The sequence below is a fragment of the Sorex fumeus genome, unplaced genomic scaffold (genome assembly GCF_029834395.1).
Source record: "Sorex fumeus unplaced genomic scaffold, SorFum_2.1 ptg000078l, whole genome shotgun sequence".
NCBI lineage: Eukaryota > Metazoa > Chordata > Mammalia > Eulipotyphla > Soricidae > Sorex > Sorex fumeus.
The window spans coordinates 10538598-10558715 of NW_026606135.1; the positions used below are offsets into that span (position 1 = coordinate 10538598).

The window sequence follows — 20118 nt, forward strand, 5'->3', positions numbered from 1 at the left end:
TGATCCTTAAAATGTCCTTTTACCCCAATACAGTTGAAGATTAGAACTCACTTGGAGAATTAGAAGCTCATCTACCTTTTAAACCAGACAGAAATGACCTCTTTAACCTGAGAAAATTGACCAAAATTTTAATCCTTAAATTTTCATGAGGCTAAATTGCAATGTCATAATGTATTGTACAAATAGAAGATAGATTTCTGGGAATTCAAACATTCTTAGTGTTTTGGGAAAATTATTCTATTTTATGCAGCCCCAATTTTGTTTCTCTCCCTCTTCTCTTGTCTCCGTTAACCTTAGTTCTGTTATCAATGCCCGCTAGTTTGTCTTCTTATTTTGTATTATCTTTTTATGCCATGGGGTCAAGATGTGTGATTTTTTTGATTAATTGTTAAGTTTGACTTTTCAGTTTTTTATTAAGAATTTTTAAAAACTCTGTTCATCAGTGATATTGGACAATCTCTTTTGGGGGTAATGTTTTAATTTCAGTATTAGTGTAATATTCGACTCATATTTGGAAGCTTCCTTCTTTGACTTTTTTTGAGGAAGTTGAGGTGAATAAGCTCAAGAGTTGGCAAAATTCGTTGGTCAAATCACCTGGTTCAGAACTTTTGTTTACTGGTGGGAGGCTTTTATTTTCCTTTTTCCTTTTGATTTTGGCCTCCAGGGATACTCTCAACTCTATGCTCAGGTCAAGGCCAAGTGGAGGCTTATTGTTTCAATCTCCATACTTATGACCAGTCAATTTGAATTTTCTATTTTTTAAAAAATTTCAGCCTTGACAGTTTGTAAATATCTAAAAAATAATACATTTCATATAGGTTATTGAATTTACTGAAAAATAGTTTACATGGTCCTTAGCATTTCTATAGAATAATTTCTCAAATCGTTTCTGATTATGACTGTTAGTTTTCTATTTGTTTTTTTTTTTTTTTGCATTTTGGGTCACAACCGGCGATGCTCAGGGGTTACTCCTGGCTTTGCACTCAGGAATCACTCCTGGCGGTGCTCGGGGGACCATGTGGGATGCTGGGAATCGAACCCAGGTCGGCCGCATGCAAGGCAAATGCCCTACCCGCTGTGCTATTGCTCCAGCCCCCAGTTTTCTATTTTTGTCATAGATCTACTTATATCAGTTTTTCTTCAAACAGCAGCATAATTAATCCAATCAGATCAATCTAATTAATCTTGAATCTAATTAATCTTTTGGGTTTTGTTTTGGTTTCTACTTCATTAATTGTTTTCCTCTGGTTTTTAGTTTTATCCCTTCTACTAGCTTTTGGTTTTATTTATTGTTCTTTTTTCCCCCCCAGTTGCTTTAGCTGTCGGATTAAATTATTTATGAGTTTACTTTATGAAGGTCTGTATTAACTTCCCTCTTAAGATCATTTTTGCTATATGCCTAAGGTCTTTAATAACTGGTACTTTCATTTTCGTTTGTCCAAGTTCTTTTTTTAAATTTATACTTTCATCCTCTTGTTGACCCAGTTACTGCTCACTCTCCACGTTTGAGGTTTTTCCAATTTTTGTTTTGTGGTTGAGCTCTAATTTTATAGCACTGTGATTGTAAAAAAATTTCTTGATGTAGTTCCAATCTTCATAATTTTATTGTTACTTGTTTCGTGTCATAGAATATAGCTTGTCCTTAAAAAAGTTCTGTGTGCACATTAAAAATATAAATTCTCTGTTTGGGGAGAAAAATGTTCTGTAAATATTTATGTCCCATTTACTCTAGTTTAACATTTAAGCTATTATTTCCTCATTTATTTTCTGTTTAGTTGATCTGTTTACCATTGTAAAACAGGTGTTAAAATTCCCTACCATTATTTCATTGCTATCAATATAACTTTCTTTCTATAATAACTGCTCAGTGTGTTTTTGGTTTTTATTCTTTTGGTGCACATACATTAATAATTAGGTCTTTTTGTTGTATGGAGCTTTTAATCATTATATAATGTCCAACACGATCTTTTATTCTCCTTTTATTTTTTTTCTTTATATATATATTTTATTAGTGAAACACCATGAGGTACAGTTATAGACTTTCAAAGTTTTGTGCTTGGGTTTCAGTTATACAATGATCAAGTACCCATCCCTCCACCAGCGCCCATCCTCCACCACCATGGGTCCCAGCATCCCTCCCACCCCCCATCCCCCCCAGCCTACCCTGCCTCTGTAGCAGGGCATTCCCTTTTGTTATCTCTCTCTCCTTTTGGGTCCTGTGGTTTTCAAGAGAGGCATTGAGTGGCAATCATGTTTGGTCTATAGTCTACTTTCAGCATGCTTCTCCCATCCTAGGAGGATCCTCCCAACACCCTTTATTTGGTGCTCCCTTCTCTATCTGAGCTTCCTTTTCCCCGAGCACGTGTGGCTGGCCTCCAAGTCATGGAACAAAATTCCTGGTACTAATCTCGGCCATTCCTGGGTGTTAGTCTCCCATTTTGTTGCTTTATGTTCCCCAGATGAATGCAATCTTTCTGTGTCTATCCCGCTCTTTCTGACTCATTTCACTTAACATGATACTTTCCATGTAGTACCACTTGTATCCGGAGCGATAGCACAGCGGGTAGGGCATTCGCCTTACAAGTGGCCAACATGGCCGACCCGAGTTCGATTCCTCCGCCCCTCTTGGAGAGCCTGGCAAGCTACCGAGAGTATTCGATATGCCAGACACAGTAACAACAAAGTCTCCAATGGAGACGTTACTGGGCCTGCTCGAGCAAATCGACGATCAACGGGAGGGCCTTTACCTTTACCTTTTACCACTTGTATGTGAATTTCATGACTTCATCTTTTCTAACAGCTACATAGTACTTCATTGCATAAATGTACCGAAGTTTCTTTAACCAGTCATCTGTTCTCAGGCACTAAGTTTTTTTTCCAGATTCTGGCTATTGTAAAGAGTGCTGCAATGAACAAACAAGTGCAGATGTCACTTTGACTATATTTTTTTGCCTCTCTGGGATATATTCCCAGGAGTGGTATTGCTGGGTCAAATGGGAGATCAATTCTAATTTTTTGAGAATCATCCATACTGTTTTCCAAAAGGGTTGGACCAGTTGGCATTCCCACCAGCAGTGAAGGAGGGTCCCTTTCTCGCCACATCCGCACCAGCATCGGTTGCTTTTGTTCTTGTGGATGTGGGCCAGTCTCTGTGGTGTGAAATGATATCTCATTGTTGTTTTGATATGCATCTCCCTGATGATTAGTGATGTAGAGCATTTTCTCATGTATCTTTTAGCCATTCGGATTTCTTCCTTGCAAAAGTTTCTGTTCATTTCCTCGCCCAATTTTTTGAAGGGGTTGGGTGTTTTCTTCTTGTGGAATTCAACCAGTACCTTGTATATCCTTGATATCAACCCCTTGTTGGATATGTATTTGGCGAATATCCTTTCCCATTCTGTAGACTGTCTTTGTATTTTGGTCACTTTCTTTTAAGGTGCAGAAGCTTCTTAGTTTAAGATAGTCCCATTTGTCTATCTCTGTTTTCACTTGCTTGGCCAGTGGCATGACATCTTTGAAAATACCATTAGCTTCAATATCATGGAGGGTTTTGCCAACTTTGTCTTCAATGAACTTTATGGATTCCAGTCTGATGTTGAGGTCATAAATCTATTTTGATCTTACTTTTGTACATGGCGTTAGGCAGAGATCTGGGCCCACTTTTTTGCATGTAGCCGTCCAGTTTTGCCAGCACAATTTATTAAAGAGGATTTTCCTGAGACGATACTGGGCCCGCTCGAGCAAATCGACGATCAACGGGAGGGCCTTTACCTTACCTTTATCCCTGCTTCATTTCACTTTTCTTGTCCCCTTGTCGAAGATCATATGCTTGGGAGGAGATGTCAGTATATTCTACTCTGTTCCATTGGTCTACAGCTCTGCCTTTGTTCCAGTACCATGCTGTTTTAATTATTACTGCTTTTAGATTGGAACCTACATAAACAGAATAGTTGTATCTGCCTTTTTAAAGTGGCTATTGCTTGTGGGCTTGTTTTTCTGTCTTTAATTCTGAGTTTGTATTTATCTTGATAACTGTTTTTTCTGTAGGCCGGTAGCAAAAAGTTGAATTTTGATTGTGGATGAACTCTTGTCATGCTATGCCTTTTTATGGGTGAATTCAGACCACTGGAATTCAGGTGTTAATATTAAGGTCATTATTGAAATATATATGTTTACTACCATTTGGGAGGGGAACTTGCAAGCAGCACTCAGGGATCCTTGTGATCCCCTCCCTCACCAGACCACAGCTGGTGGTGCTAGGCAGAGTATAAGGTGCTGGGGATTGAACTCAGGGCCTTAAGTAAGCAAGACATCTACTCTAGCCCTTTGAGTTATCTCCCCAACCCCTTTGTTACTGTTTTAACATGTTGATATTTTCTAGTGTGTCACTGATCTTTTGTTTCTCATATATTTTCTTGCTTCTTGCTTTAATATTATTCTTTTTGATTTTTATTGTGTTTGAATTCCTTCTCCAGTTTATTTCTCTTTTGTTGTAGGGAATAAGTGTTCCTAAGCAGTGGTCAGGGATCCTGGGGGCCACTCTAGGCAATATAATACCCAACTGGTCCAGATGTCTTGATACTTGGGCCCTGGAATACTTGACCTTGACTTCTGGTCACTCCCAGTGTTGTATCTGGTGATTCTGTGGGAACCAGGAAATTCCAGGAATTAAACCAGGATTTTGAGGATACAAGATGTATGTCCAAGCCTACTAGGATTGGAGTCGAGCATCCTCCACCCAGATCCTCCAAATTCCAGTAGGCGGTGGTGACACCCACCACCTGGCCCCCTGGCGCCGTATATTCCCATCAACGGCCAAGACTCAGAGACTATAAAATCCAGCTCCTGGAACCGCATTCGCAGCCCCCCCCCCCCCCCCCCCGCGACATCTTATCAGGACATCTTTTTATGACATCTTATTATCTCATTCCTACTTTGCACAAACTTGCAGGCTATCGAATGTAGCCTGCCCACAGGGCAGAGTCTGGCAAACTCTCCGTGGCGTACCAAGTATGCCAAATACCAGTAACAATGATGGGTCTCATTCTCCTAAAGAGCCTTGAATATAATCTCAGGGCTAGGATGAAAGAGACGTTACTGGGGCCTGCTCGAGGCAATCGACGAATAACAGGATGATGAATGAATGAATGAATGAAGATGTATGTCCTTGGCCCTGTGCTAGCTGTCTTTTCTTCTTCTCTAATGATTTTCTTCTGTAGATTTTGTCTTCCAGTTATCTTGAGGTTCATATATAAAATTCTATGTTTTTGCAATATTGGGCAGGTTGATTTTACATTCATTTTAGTGGGTCACATTTCACTCTTCTCCCACTCCCTGAATTGTACCATTTTGGTGTCTGAGAGCTCTAAGTGAAATTTCTTTTTGTTTTAATATTGCTCATAAGGCCATTTTGATAGTGATAGTTGCTTTCATTTTTGTTTACCGATAAAACTCTCTGTTCTTTATTTTTTCTTAAGTGATAATCTGATGACAGAATATTCTTGGTTAAGAATTCTTTTACTTTAAATCTTTAGATATGTATGCTTTTCATTTATGTGCTGTACAGTTTACAGAAAGGGAAAAAAAACCTAGATTCTGTTTTGGGAGTCCTCTTACATGTAATTCATCTATCCTAGGTGTTTATGGTATTGTGTTATTAACTTTCCCTTTTTACCACTGCAAATATGCCTTTCCTGGGATGTGTTGGCTTGGATTTACTTGATAAGGGAATAATTGAGTCACTTTTCATTACATGTTTAGTTTCTTTTCCAAATTAGGGAAGTGCTCAGCTACCATTTATTCGAATAGGATTTATATCCCTTCTGGGACCTTTATAATGAAGATATTATGTCCTCTTACTATCATCCCAGGGGGCTCTTATGAAGTTTTTTAATTTTTTGATTCTTTTTTCTATTTGCTGCTCTGTTTAGGTATTTTCTAGTATCCTATGATCTAACTCACCATCTCGATTATTTCTTCTTGTGTACTGATAACCCTCTCTGTTGTATACTTTTTAACTGTCATTGGTTGTTTTTCAGTCCACCATTTCTGCTCGGAGCTTTTAAATGTTTCTCTGTCTTTGTTATATCTATCTCTTTTTTTTTTTTGCTGTTATGATTTCATTTATCATTTTAAGAATTGTTTTAAATTCTTATTCAGACTTTTTTTTTGTTTTGTTCCATCAATTGTAGAAAGTGCTTTGCCATTTTGTTTTATGTTATATATTAACTGCTGTCTGTTGTGTTGTGTAGCTGTTTGCCTCTCGCTTTCTGTGTAATCCCTATATCAGATTCATGGGCTTCAGATTTAATCCTGGAATATTTCTCCAGGATATTGTGGTGTCTGTTTCTTCATAGACTAACAGTCCTGCACCTGTTTAAATAACCTGAGGCAGCACAAGGCAGACGTTAAGGCAGTTGAAAGCAGGTTGCTCTTGGAGGCTTGCACAAATTCAAACCTCATCAGGGGCTGCTTGTGTCTAAACTGGGGGTGATGGGGACAAGCCGGAGAATATCCCTCTCCTCTGGGATATTTCACTGTGCACTTTCCAAGCTGCTTCATTGTTTGCTTGGCTCTTTCAGAGGAGAGCAGTCAGGAAGAGGGTGGTCTAGGAGCTCTGGGTTTCAACTTTTGTCAGACCACAATTTCAGTTACAGCCACATATGGGGATATAGTGAGAGTGATGCTCAAAATCTACGGGTGACATCCAAACAAAAAAAGAAGGAGGATGAGGAGGAGAAGAAATGAATGCCTTTCCCCCACACAACTTTTCATTTGGGAGTTCTTGGCTCAGATGGAGGCAGGAAGCACTATAGTGACCACATACCCAGCCATACCCAGGCGCCCAGCCATACCCAGGTATGGCTAGCACAGGTCTTGTGCATAAACCCAGGATAAATGCAGGGGAAGCCTCAGGGGGAGCCTCTCAGTTCCCAGATAGCTCCACATACATCCCCCCTCACACAGTTCATTTTCCATTTGGGGCACAGGTAGCCCACTGAAGACTGGAACTGCCTGTTCTTTCCTCGGCTTCCCCTTCCCCAGGATCTCTGGTCAGAATGAATTTAGAACCATTTCCTCAAATGCTGATGATCTACACAGATTTGTGCTGCATCAAAGTAGATGGTATGAGCAAGTGAAACCAGCTGAGCTAATGGGGTGTGACTGAAATGGGCAGGACACGGGCTCCTCTGAGGTTTCAGTATCCAGTCTCTAAATTAGGATTTCAGTATAACCCCGGGAAAGTAGCTGGAACATGACATGTAAGGGCATTATGGCTGTTACAGGAATTATACGTGCTGATAAACAAATTAAAGCAGCAGGAAATATTTCAAAGACAACTATGGAAAAAAAACCTTCACTTTTTACCACTCAGAAATGCTATGTCATTTGTCCTGGATGAACTTCACTGTAGTTACCCTGTGAAAACATACAGGCCCAGAAGAAAAACAGTTTTATGATATGGGATCATACTATTAAGATATGTTTTTTACTCAGTTAAATTCCTTCCCATCCCTCCCCTCCCCTCCCTTCCCCTTCCTTCTCCTCATCTCCTCAAGTGGGGATGTGGAGATATAGTGAGAGCGATGCTCAAAATCTACAGGTGACATCCAAACAAAGAAAGAAGGAGGACGAGGAGGAGAAGAAATGAATGCCTTTCCCCCACACAAGCTCTGGGGACCTAGATGCCACTCCCAACAAAACTAGGTCAACTGAGCTGGTCATTCAGTGTCAGGGTCTGAGAATGCAGTGCTGCTCTGGCCCCATGATGCCAGGGACCACCAACCCACACTGGCACTGCTCAGGGGCCTCCAGGGCTCCATCTGGTGATATCTAGGAGGGCATGTGGTGCAGGGGATCAGACCTGGGTCAGGCACAGAATCACTGTACCATCTCTCTGGCCCCTGCCAGTTAAATTTCTTAATCAACTTTATGTTTATGTTGAACTTCAATTCTTTTTCTGTGTACAGTTCTGTAAGCTTTCTACTTGGGAACCTATCATCACAATCATGATAAATAATTCCTCTAGCAGCCCCAAGAGATACCTTGAGCACCTCTTTGGTCCATGCCTCTCTGCACCCCAAATCCTCAACAGCCAGCTCCTACTCCCTATAGATTTGATTGAATCTTTTAGATTTTATACAAATGCAATCATACTGTAAGTACTTTTTTGTACTGACTTTCATGAAGAGAAATAAACTTGAGATTTATCTGTCAGTGATTCATAAATTTTCATTGCTGGGTAGGGTTCTATTCATCTTAAATATACACATATGACTTTACTTGAATTTAACAGAAGGCACATTTTGAAAATAGCAAAACTTTAGATAATGATGTCTATCACAAGGTAACTTGTTAAAACCCCGTCTAAAATGATTAGCAAATGACTTTGATAAATAATGAAAAACAATGGCTTAAGCATTTAGTTATTTGATACTCTTAAACTGTCTGTTACTTTTACACTATTAACTCCTTCTTCTGGAATGTGAAAAAAATTAGAATACTTTTATTTCTTCTGTATCTTCACTTCTGTTTTGTAAGATACAACTTATATTTTGCACTTACCTTTTGATTTTGGTCTTTGAGCCACACCTGGTCTTGCTCTGGGTCTGTTCCTGGCTCAGTTCTTGAAGGTCACTCCCAGATATGCTCAGAGGACCTTGTGATGCTTGGAATTGAACCCAGGATCCCACACATGACATAGGTGCTATACCACTTTGAGCCATCTCTCTGGTTCCTTCATCAGTTGTTTCTTAAAAGCAATTATTATCATTCATAAAATTCACAATTTGCCCTACAGATTCCACAATTTTTTATTGAACTTTGAAATGGTCCCCAAAGCATATTTACAAGTATGCCTACAAGTATCTTTATTTATACCATGGATTCCCTGTTCCTGTGTATTTTATCTTGATCCCGAGGCTTATCAAATAGACTTTTATCATCTGACATTTTTTCCCAAAAGAGTTATAAGTTGTTTGTTACATCTGTTTTAAGGTCAGCTTAGCAGGATGTAAAGGTCTTTAGATAGATTCTCTTTCTCAGAATTTTCATCAATTTTGACTCCAGAAGTTGGTAAGGCTTACACTGAGCAAAGCCTGTGAAGCTATAGACCAACTGTGTTAAAGACAAGCCATAACTATCTTTCTTCCTTTTTTGTTAGCTGCGGCTTCTCCCTGATCTATAATACTAGCAGGTGTTCAATGTCTACCAGGATAGCTTTTTGTTTATCATCTCTGCTGCCATATTATGGTGAGAAAACTGGAACTCAGAGGAACATCTTTCTTTCTATGTGCAGCCACATTTTGAGACCGTTTGCTCTAAGGATCACAGGCCGTGTCTTTGCTTACTTAAAAAACTGCACATGTATATGCATTTAATTTTTTTTTCCAAAAAGGTTTCATGGAGCTTCCAAAATTACATAATGCACTAAAGAAAAAAATGAGGGCCAGTAGATGATAAAAATAAGACAAAGCATAGTAAAGTGCAGGGTATGAACATTTATTAGACATGGACCACAAATTTGACCCTTTCCCTAGTAATTGGTACAAAACAAAAGCAGAATTTTTTACATGAATCACTGTATCCATAAATTGAAAAAAAAAACATGTAGAAGCTCTTCTTTTAAACCCTTAATAGTGGGAAGAAGAGAAATATAGAACTCGAAAAGAATTCCTTAAAGAAGAGACTTGCTCATGTTTTTCAGTGAGTGACAATGAGTCAGGTAATGTGATGTGTGAAAAACAGGTTGTGTTATCTACAGAGGGAACAGTGGTGAGTCGTTGGATGTACACCGTTCTCCCTTTAATTATACAAATTTTACAAGTATATCATTATCCAACATTGAGTTCCTTGGCAAAGTAAAAGAACTTTTGACAATCTGTCAGTTTAACAATCCTTTAACAAAAATTTAAAATATTTAAGATTAAAAATGGTTAAAAATCTCTTTTAACAAAAATTTCTAACAAAAAAGAACAATTCTTAACAACTGACAATCTTACAGCTGTTTTGTACTTTCGGGTTGGAGAAAAAATACAACCAATATAGAGTGCAGCAGTGACACGTGTATGTGTTTCTGTATCTTTTTCTTTCACATACGTAGCAAATAGCCACTGGTATCCAGGCTTACAAATACAAGTCTCATCAATTTTGATTCCAGAAGTTGGTAAGGCTTACACTGAGCAAAGCCTGTGAAGCTATAGGCCAACTGTGTTAAAGACAAGCCATAACTATCTTCCTTCCTTTTTTGTTACCTGTGACTTCTCCCTGATCTATAATACTAGCAGGTGTTCAATGTCTACCAGGATAGCTTTGCATGCAAGCAGCATGCATCATGATGACTGGTGCATTATCCATGTTGACCTATTTGGTTGCTGGCTGTAGATCATGTTTTCTGTGTAACTGGCTCTTGGTAAACCCAGAAGGATACTCCTAGGGGGGTATTTGAGTAAGCAGTCTGTGCTGCTTTTCCAAAAACATAATTCCATTCTATAATTGTTTTCAACTGGCTTTCTCTAAATGTTTGTTTCTCTATATTATATATAGGGTATACAATATGTTTGAGTTTATATACATCATGAAATGATTACTGTTGTCAAGTGAATTAAATAGGTCATCTAAGAGGTTTACCTCTGTGTGTGATGATAACCTGAGATTTATTCTGTGCAAATTTTCAGTGTATAATCCGAGACTTAAATGACTTCTTTGTTATAAACTGCAAATTGTCTTAAAGTCTGAAGACTGAAGTCTTAAAGTCTTAAAGGCTGAAGTCGAGGGTGGGGATGTATCTCAATATCAAAATGGAATACTTTGTAAATGTAAGGCCCTAGGTTTGATACCTCACGAAAAAGCTCGAAACTTTCTCAGAGATGCTCCATTTACCTCTTTGCCCTCTAGAATAGAATTCAAGAATGATATAAATTGGTTTTGACTCTTAAAAGTATGTGTCAGAACCATATAATGCACATTATTTTTGCAACAGAGCAGTGTACATCAGTGAATAAAGACAGGGATTGATGGATGTGATAAATTACTGTCTGTCACTAGAAACAATGGTATTCCAAAACCAGAGGCAGGTAAGGTGTGATTAAAAATTATGAATGCCTTACTGACTTCTCTCCTCAGCCTGTCCAGACTAGATTGAAGATAATCTCTACACAGGCAAATGTGGACTGATATGTTCAATGGGCTACTATAAACTCTTCCAAGTAAAAACTGATTTGATTTAGACAAGCTTTGGTTTTATTATAACTTGGAGTGCTCTCAATAGTCATTTCTTTATTCCATTGCTTTTAAAAGACTAAATATAGTTGCTTGTAGGAACTATTTGTTAATTTGGTTTGGGGCCATATCTGGCAGTGCTTGGAGCTACTCCTGGCTTGTTGCTCAGAGATTACTCGATTGTTTTGGGGGACCATGAAGTACTGGGGATCAAACCTGGGCCTCCTGCATTCAAAGCATGGTCACAGCCCTTTGAACTATTTCCCTAACCATACTATGAACTATTTCAACAACAGCAAAAATCACAGTACCCTTTTTATTACTTATATCTATCGTGTAAAATATAAATTTCTTGCCCTGCAAATTATTATAAAAAGGGATTTTAAGTGAAAGTTTATACAGTACAGTGTTTCTCTACCAGGGGTCATATGGACCCTCAAGATATTTCAAGGGGCTATAGGTGAAAAACCACAAAAATGGGGGATGTTTAGTCCTATGGCAGGGACTTCAGATCCTCGGTAAGGTGGGGTTGAAGAGATATAGGAAGGAAACAAGAAAGTACAGTTGAAAAGGGTTTGAGAGAGGCTGGAATGATAGCACAGCGGGTAGGGCGTTTGCCTTGCACACGGCCGACCTGGGTTCAATTCCCAGAATTCCATATGGTCCCCTGAGCTACCACCAGGAGTAATTCCTGGGTGCAGAGCAGGAGTAATCCCTGTACATTGCCAGGTGTGACCCAAAAAGCCAAAAAAAAAAGGTGGGGTTTAGAAACACTGATAAAATATTTAATATAGTATTTAAAATTTAAGTTCTTATTCTTTTCTTGCTTTTGGAATCAGTCAAGCTTTTGGAATGACAGAAATACATTTCGTTGAGGGTTTATAAATCTATTTTAACTTAGAGTTAACCTCCTGACTATCAGATTATTAATGATATGGTAATAAGATTTATAGCAACTTACAATTTTGAAATGCATTCCCAGTTATCTTCTGTTACTCAAAATTCCATAAATATGTATTGAGCATTCACTGAGTGCTCTCTTCACTTAAGAAAACAAATTTTCACAGATGTTAAGTGACGTTAACTTTGCTGTGCTGTGGTTTATTGTGAGGAGATTAGGACTATTCATAAAGCACTTACTTGGTGTCTGGTAAGCAGGAAGCATTAGGTGAATGTTCGCTGTTACTATTCTATACTTAGTCTAGATTTTTTTTCTATATTTTGCTGACTCTTTCTTTACAGAAGTTACTTTTTAATTACAGTGGAGTTTTTCTGTATTTCATAACTGTCAACTTTACTTGGAAAAACTACACTTGATTTCTGAATGGTCTACCTGGAATATCAGGCCCTTTTACAACCACTACCACCTTTATACTCAGTTATTCTAGAACACGAAAAAATCAAACTGATATATATGCCAAGAGGCTATTATTGTAAGACACTGTAAAAGAAAAGTCTAAAAACTTTTTTAAAAAATCTAAAAGTTATAAAAAAAAATGGTTATGGGGCTTGAGAGATAGTAGTGGGATTAATGTTTTTGCCTTGTATGTGATCAATCCTACTTTGGTCCCTGGCACCTCATAACGTATCCTGACCACCACCAGGAGTAATCCCTGAGAACCAGGAGTAGCCCCTGAGCTACTGGGTGTGGCCCCCCGAAAAACAACAAACTGTAGTTGCAATAAAACATTTTAAGAATAACTTGGGAAGATTTTATTTCTTACACACATACAAAAGTACTGGAGTAATTTGTAGCTTAAGAAAATTTTACAATGCTTTTCTGATTATTCTGGAATTACTGATGGATTATTTAATATGTTTTTTAATTGGACAGTTATCAGATTTTTATTAAAAGTTTCCAATACCAAAACAGTATGGAAGATTCTCAAAAAATTAGAATTTGAGTTCCCATTTGACCCAGCAATACCACTCCTGGGACTATATCCCCGAGAGGCAAAAATGTATAGTCGAAGTGACATCTGCACTTGTTTGTTCATTGCAGCACTCTTTACAATAGCCAGAAACTGGAAGAAACCTGAGTGCCCAAGAACAGATGACTGGTTAAAGAAACTTTGGTACATTTACACAATGGAGTACTATGGAGCTGTTAGAAAAGATGAAGTCATGAAATTTACATACAAGTGAAAAGTATCACGCGAAATGAGTCAGAAAGAGAGGGATAGACATAGAAAGTTTGCATTCATCTGGGGAACATAAAGCAACAAAATGGGAGACTAACACCCAAGAGTGGCCAAGATTAGTACCAGGAATTTTGCTCCATGGCTTGGAGACCAGCCACACATGCTAGGAGAAAGGGGAGCTCAGATAGAGAAATAAAGGGTGTTGGGAGGATCCTCCCAGGATGGGAGAAGCATGCGGAAAGTGGACTATAAACCAAACATGATTGCCACTCAGTGCCTCTTTTGCAGACCACAACACCCAAAAGGAGAGAGAGAACAAAAGGGAATGCCCTGCCACAGAGGCAGAGTGGAATGGGGTGGATGTGGGGTGGGAGGGATATTGGGACCCGTGGTGGTGGAGGATGGGCACTGGTGGAGGGATGGGTACTTGATCATTGTATAACTGAAACCCAAGCATGAAAATTTGTAAGTCTACAACTGTACCTCATGGTGTTTCACTAATAAAAATTTTTTAAAAAAGTTTCCAATACTGAGTGGAGAGAGATAGTGCAGTGGGTAGGGCATTTGCCTTGTATGTGGCCAACCCAAGTTTGACCACTGAAACACCATAGGTTCCCTGAGTCCTCAAGGAGTAAGCACTGAGCATTTCCAGATGTGACCCACAAACAAAACAAACAAACAAAATGTTCCTCAATACAAACAAAACTTTATGTTTACTTTTTAATGGTCCTAGAAGAAAACACTTTTATTTACTATAAAAGCTTACACATTGATTATATAAACATTTGTTAATTGTATCTATTGTTAAAGTTGAAATAATCATACTTAAGGTACAGTATTATATTTAATCTGAGAATTAAAAATTGAAAGCAAAATAAAAAACATTTTTCTTCTCTTTATAATTTGTTATAATTCGCGTCTGCGCAACGTCTTATTATCTTAGTTTTCCTTTGGAGAACCTGGCAGGCTACCAAAAGTATCCTGCCCGCACGGCAGAGTCTGGCAAACTTCCCGTGTCATACTCGATATGCCAAATACCAGTAACAGTGATGGGTCTCATTCTCCTAATCCTGAAAGAGTATTGAAATGGCTCTTTTAAAATCTCAGGGCTAGGAAGAAGGAGATGTTACTGGTGCCTGCTCGAGGAAATTGACAAACAACAGGATGATCGTGATCTTGATAATTTGTTAAGCCTAGGTTGGTATATTTGTTGAATCAAAAACACATTAATAATTGTACCTTATTATGAACTTTCATCTTACAGAGTTTAAACATCTTCCAGAACCTAAATAAACGCCAGTTTGAAACAGTTATTCATTTGTTTGAAATTGCAATAATAGCAACTGACCTGGCTTTATATTTCAAGTAAGTATAGAACTCCCTGCCCACAGTACTCCCATATATTTTGGGATTTTAATGTTCATTTGTGAGCTTTTAAATTTAAGTTAAAAGGTATTTATTCATGCACACATTCATTTCATTTTACTTAATATAGCTAAGCACCTAACATTAAGCAAACCGTTGTTTGATCCCCAATACTGCATATTGTCCCCCAGGAGTGACCTGAGACAAAACCAAGAGTAGCCCCAGACACTAATAAATGTGACCCCTAAACCCAAAATATAAAAATGAATCTTATTATCTTTATGTCAATATGTATTCATCCCTTTATTCATATTTTTGAGTATTATATTTAAAATATTCCCACAAATTATATCATACAACTTGCTTTTTTTCCACACAGTATGTTTAAAAGATTCACATAAATGGAAATTCAATTTAATTATTCAAACTATATACTCAGCTGCATGAATATTATGATTAATTTCACAATTCATTCATAGCCATTTAAATTGGCTTCCTATTTTTCTAATATTGGAAAATACTAATATATTCATATATAAATGAGGCTTTCTCTAAGCTACATATCTAGAAATGGGATAATTGTGGCATTTTCCTTCAGTTTTAAAGCATGAAGGGAAACTGTACCACCAAGTAGTTGTACCAATTCAGATTCTCACCAAAATAGTACAAAACATACATATTCTCCCTGTCTTCAGGGAGAATATGTTCTTGATCCAGGCACATTTAAATTAACCTTTTTGGTTAAGTCCGACATGGTCTCTTCAAATGTGGGTTGCCAGGGGGATGTTTATGAAACCAGACAGCAGGCAGTAGCAGCCAGGACAGAGAGGGAGCTGCTGCCTCATCCCTGACTTGGCTCCACCTACTTGTGAAGTGGCGGAAATGCCCAGGGAACTCAAGGCTGGTAAAAGTCCGCCTGGGCACCCATAATGGGTGAATGCTAAGGTTCTCACCTCTGCACAGAATTCCAGGTTTGTTGCCTATTTTTGTTGAATTTTAGGAGAAGACAGAGAGTGAAGCAAAGAACTTTTACTTAGGAACATATAAGAGCAGCAATAATACATCCCAAATTGGGATGAGGGCAATCCCATAAATGGAAAATGTGCAGCAACTTGCTTTTGTAAAGTTGGTTTTTTGAACTGCCCTGGCCTACGGGCTTTCTAGTAGGTAAAAGTCCTTTCCATGGCATTGTCAAGGGTAAAAGAACTTTGAACTTATGGCTATTGAGATTTTATATATATATATGTATATATTCATATATAGGTATAATCTTTAGTTCCTACAGAAGTTTCTCCTTTACTGAGGAGGTTCGACCTTCTCCTTCTGGATTGCATCACTGAGTCTTACCAGGTCTTGGTTCCTGAAAATAATTTTTAAAAGGGGTTCAGCCTTCATGCTTTAGAAGCTAACAAAAGGACTAGTGAGAGAGTAAATAATTTCTTTTCAGATTATATCTTGGTTTTATTACTTCCTCAAACTCATTGCCAATAATCCCCAACTACATGCTTCATCGATGTATTCTTGTTTACCAGTGAGATTGATCATCTTCTTATATCTTTTTGGCAGTTTTATTGTTTTAAGGCATTAGAGTATCATAAAAGTCTGTGACATTTATTTTTATCATGTGGTCTCCTTTATCACATGTTTAGCTTTAATGTATTCCAACTCATCAGTTTTTTTCTGTCCATGGCTGGTGTATATTCCCTTACGCCCTTTGTATTAGGAGATCATAAGTCTTCCTCATTTTCTTAGCCCTGGCCCCTTAGACTCCACTCTGAGGCATCCTATGCAAGATAGGAACAGGATATCTGAAAAGCACATGTTAAAGATGAATTTTTCTCTCTGTTCTTATATGCTAAAATTGTTGCACAGTTGTATTTTTTTTAGAAAAAGAACCATGTTTCAAAAAATTGTAGATGCCTGTGAGAAAATGGAAACTGAACAAGAAGCCATCAAATTTGTAACGATTGATCCAACCAAAAAAGAGATTATCATGTGAGTAGTTCAAATTTTATCTCCACTCCCCCCCCTCCTTTTGGCAAAAGCAACACGTTTTGAGTTTCTCTTTCAATTTTAATAATTTTTTTCTTCCAAAGGGCAATGATGATGACCGCATGTGACTTGTCAGCTATCACTAAGCCCTGGGAAGTACAAAGTCAGGTGAGTCTAGAACGTTTCTTTGTCACATTCCCAAGTACTGTCTCAATTCCATGTAAAAAAAATGAATAGGAATTGCTCTACAAGCTTGGAATTTCATTATAGCTAGCAAATAAAGTAAAAAAGTAAAGGCCCTCCCGTTGATCATCGATTTGCTCGAGCGGGCCCAGTAACGTCTCCATTGGAGACTTTGTTGTTACTGTGTCTGGCATATCGAATACTCTCGGTAGCTTGCCGGGCTCTCCGAGAGGGGCGGAGGAATCGAACTCAGGTTGGCCATGTTGGCTGAGTGCAAGGCAAATGCCCTACCGCTGTGCTATAGCTAGCAAATATGATTACATATTTTGTAAGTGTTGCCTTTTATTACATTGACCTTGTCATTTCACAATTGGTTTCTCTTTAAACTGAAAGCAAAAAAAGGAAGCTGAAGAGTTAAGACAAAAATAAATTGTTCCTGTTAGGGAATTCCTTACCACTGACAGGCTGTGAAAAGTTTCTAGAAAATCAGGGAATGTTTTGAGTTTTTTTTTTTTTAAATAGGGATGTCAGCACAAGACAAGGATGATTTAGAGGTGCTTTGCTCCATTATAGGGGAATTAACTCTTGTCCCTTCTACAATCAGCAATCGCCTGTCAATTTTTTTTTTGCTTTTTTGGGGTCACACCCGGTGATGCACAGGGGTTACTTCTGGCTCTGTACTCAGGAGTTACTCCTGGCGGTGCTCAGGGGACCATATGGGATGCTGGGAATCGAACCCACGTCAGCCGCGTGCAAGGCAAACACCCTACCTGCTGTGCTATCTCTCCAGCCCCTTACCTGTCAATTAAAGATTTCAACCTTATGTTAGAGTGCCCATCATGGAAGTTCTTCTTTACTCTTGAGGAGAGATGGAATGCACCAGTTTACACTTACTGACTAGATGAACCAGATGAACCGTTTCTCTTTTCCCCTTCATAATTTATATGAAAAACCCTAATCAGAATTTTTCTTTAAAGGATGAGAAGTTGGGGTGAACTTGGTTTAACTGTGAACATGGGTTATATTTTTTAAAGATAGAATATTTGTGATCAAGTCCAAAATCAAGCATCCATGCTCCTTCTGCTCTGACATGCCTGCTCTTCCTCTTCCTCTTTACAGTCCTAACTATCAGGACTTTACAGTCCTTTACAGTCCTCCCTGGAACCCATGGTTCTGGGGGAGTCCCTCTCCTCTATTTCCTCTCTTTCCCACCTTTTTTTTCTTTTTGGGCCACACCTGGCAATGCTCAGGGGGTACTCCTAGCTCATGCACTCAGGAATTACTCCTGGCGGTGCTCAGGGGACCATATGGGATGCTGGGAATCGAACCTGGGTCGGCCATGTTGGCTGCATGCAAGGCAAATGCCCTACCCGCTGGCTATCGCTCCAGCCCCTCCCACCTAACTTTCAACAGAAGTGCCATAGCCACCTCTCTATGATTGATCTCATTATTTATCACTCCCCAGCCTTCCTCTGCCCTGCTGCTGGCAATGTTGGAGCTCTGCTCAGTCACCCCACTACTTAGAAACCTAAACTCCCAGTGTCAGAGTTTTTCAACTTGTTTTTCTTTTTTCAAAAAAAAAAAAAGCAAATGTTCACCATTCCCTTCAAAAAGTTGTAGTCACTTTAGTCACTTTAGAAAAGTGGGTGGGGGGAGTAGGTGGGATTTACTTTAATCTTTCTTGGCTTTCGCTTTCTCAAGTTCTTGGTAGCCCAAACTTAAGGAATTTAAAAAGTGCCCTAGAACTTAAGAAAATTAAAAGCACTAATCTAAAGATACAAGGAGAGAGAGAGAGAGAGAGAGAGAGAGAGAGAGAGAGAGAGAGAGAGAGAGAGAGAGAGAGAGAATAAAAGTGTCTGCCGCAGAGGCAGGGGTGGGGGTGGGGGTAGGAGGGATGGAAAGATTCTGGGTTCATTGGTGGTGGGAAAAGTACACCGGTGAATGGAAGGATGTTGGAACATCATATGACTGAAACCCAGTCATGAAGAACCTTGTAATTATGTATCTCACTGTGATTCAATACAATTTTTTTAAAGTCGAAAATTATTTACAAAGCTTGCGTTATTACCTGTGCCTCACATTCCTCAATTCCTTTTCTATCACTGTCCCATGTCACTGCCTCATTTTAAGCTTCTACTCACATAAGCTCTGGAGAATCAATTATCTCTGCACTATCTTGCTTTTCTCTTTATCTTGCCAACAGCTGTTATTCTTGATATGCATAAATATAACCTTCCACATAAATATATCTTTACTTCCTTCTCTTGATCTTAGCATTTCATACTACTATTCTCATTAGACTTTTTTTCTTTTACTTTTTTTGGGAGGCACACCCAGTGGTGCTCAAGGCTTACTCCTAGCCTCTGTGCTCAGGGATCATTCCTGGTGAAACATGGGGGACCTTATTTTTATAAGGCTTATCACATTGTTTACATAACTGTCTTCACAAGATCATGAGCATCTTACAGTAAAAGGTCATATTACTACATTTTCAAGGCTGACTCATGCTAAAGTAAGACAGTTAATGAGCTTGATAGTTTTCTGAAACTATGATAACCTTATATTAACCCTCAAATATTCTCAACACTGTAATTAAGCTGTGATCTAATCACCATGTGTGTGCATATACATGTGCCATGCAGATATATGATAGATACTGACAGACAAACAGGGTAATAGAATAGAGGGTTTTGGAAGCATCAAAGCTGAAACACAATAAATCATGATACCAAACATCCTCCACATCCCCCTTTGTATTGGTGAAAAATGATGGCAATGGCAAATAGGAAGCATTCCCAGAATGAGTTTAGACACTAACATAGGAAGAGAAACTCCTCTCCAGTTTTAATATAATCTGTACATGTCATCTCTTTAAAATCGAAGAACATATGGTATGACAAGGCCTCAACCATTGATGATAAACTCCATCCTTAAACAGTCCTCATACTAATAAAATGAAAATCCTCTACAGTGATTTTCCTGACCCAAGTCTTTCTTCATTTTCAGGTTGCACTTATGGTTGCCAATGAATTTTGGGAACAAGGAGATCTGGAGAGAACAGTACTGCAGCAACAACCTATTGCAAGTATCTTCACATACAAATTGCTTTTACTTGTAAAAATTATTGCTGTACAAAAGGAAAAGGAGAAACAGGAAGGAGAGTGCCTCCCATACAGGGAGGCTGGGGGCGGGGAGGTGTTGGGGGATGGTGGCGGGG

General features: G+C 38.6%; 1 protein-coding gene across 2 annotated transcripts in view; it reads left to right on the top strand.

Moving 5' to 3' along the window:
• Window positions 1–20118, top strand: part of PDE6C (phosphodiesterase 6C) — a 53497-nt gene that overhangs the window by 29418 nt on the left and 3961 nt on the right. Inside the window, exons 16-19 of one of the 2 annotated variants that reach the window (XM_056130398.1) lie at window positions 14626–14726; window positions 16614–16721; window positions 16823–16886; window positions 19908–19982. In XM_056130398.1, the coding sequence (XP_055986373.1) occupies window positions 14626–14726; window positions 16614–16721; window positions 16823–16886; window positions 19908–19982 (348 nt within the window). Of the gene's footprint in view, window positions 1–14625; window positions 14727–16598; window positions 16722–16822; window positions 16887–19907; window positions 19983–20118 lie in introns of both variants that reach the window. The other variant, XM_056130397.1, reaches the window with a different exon arrangement.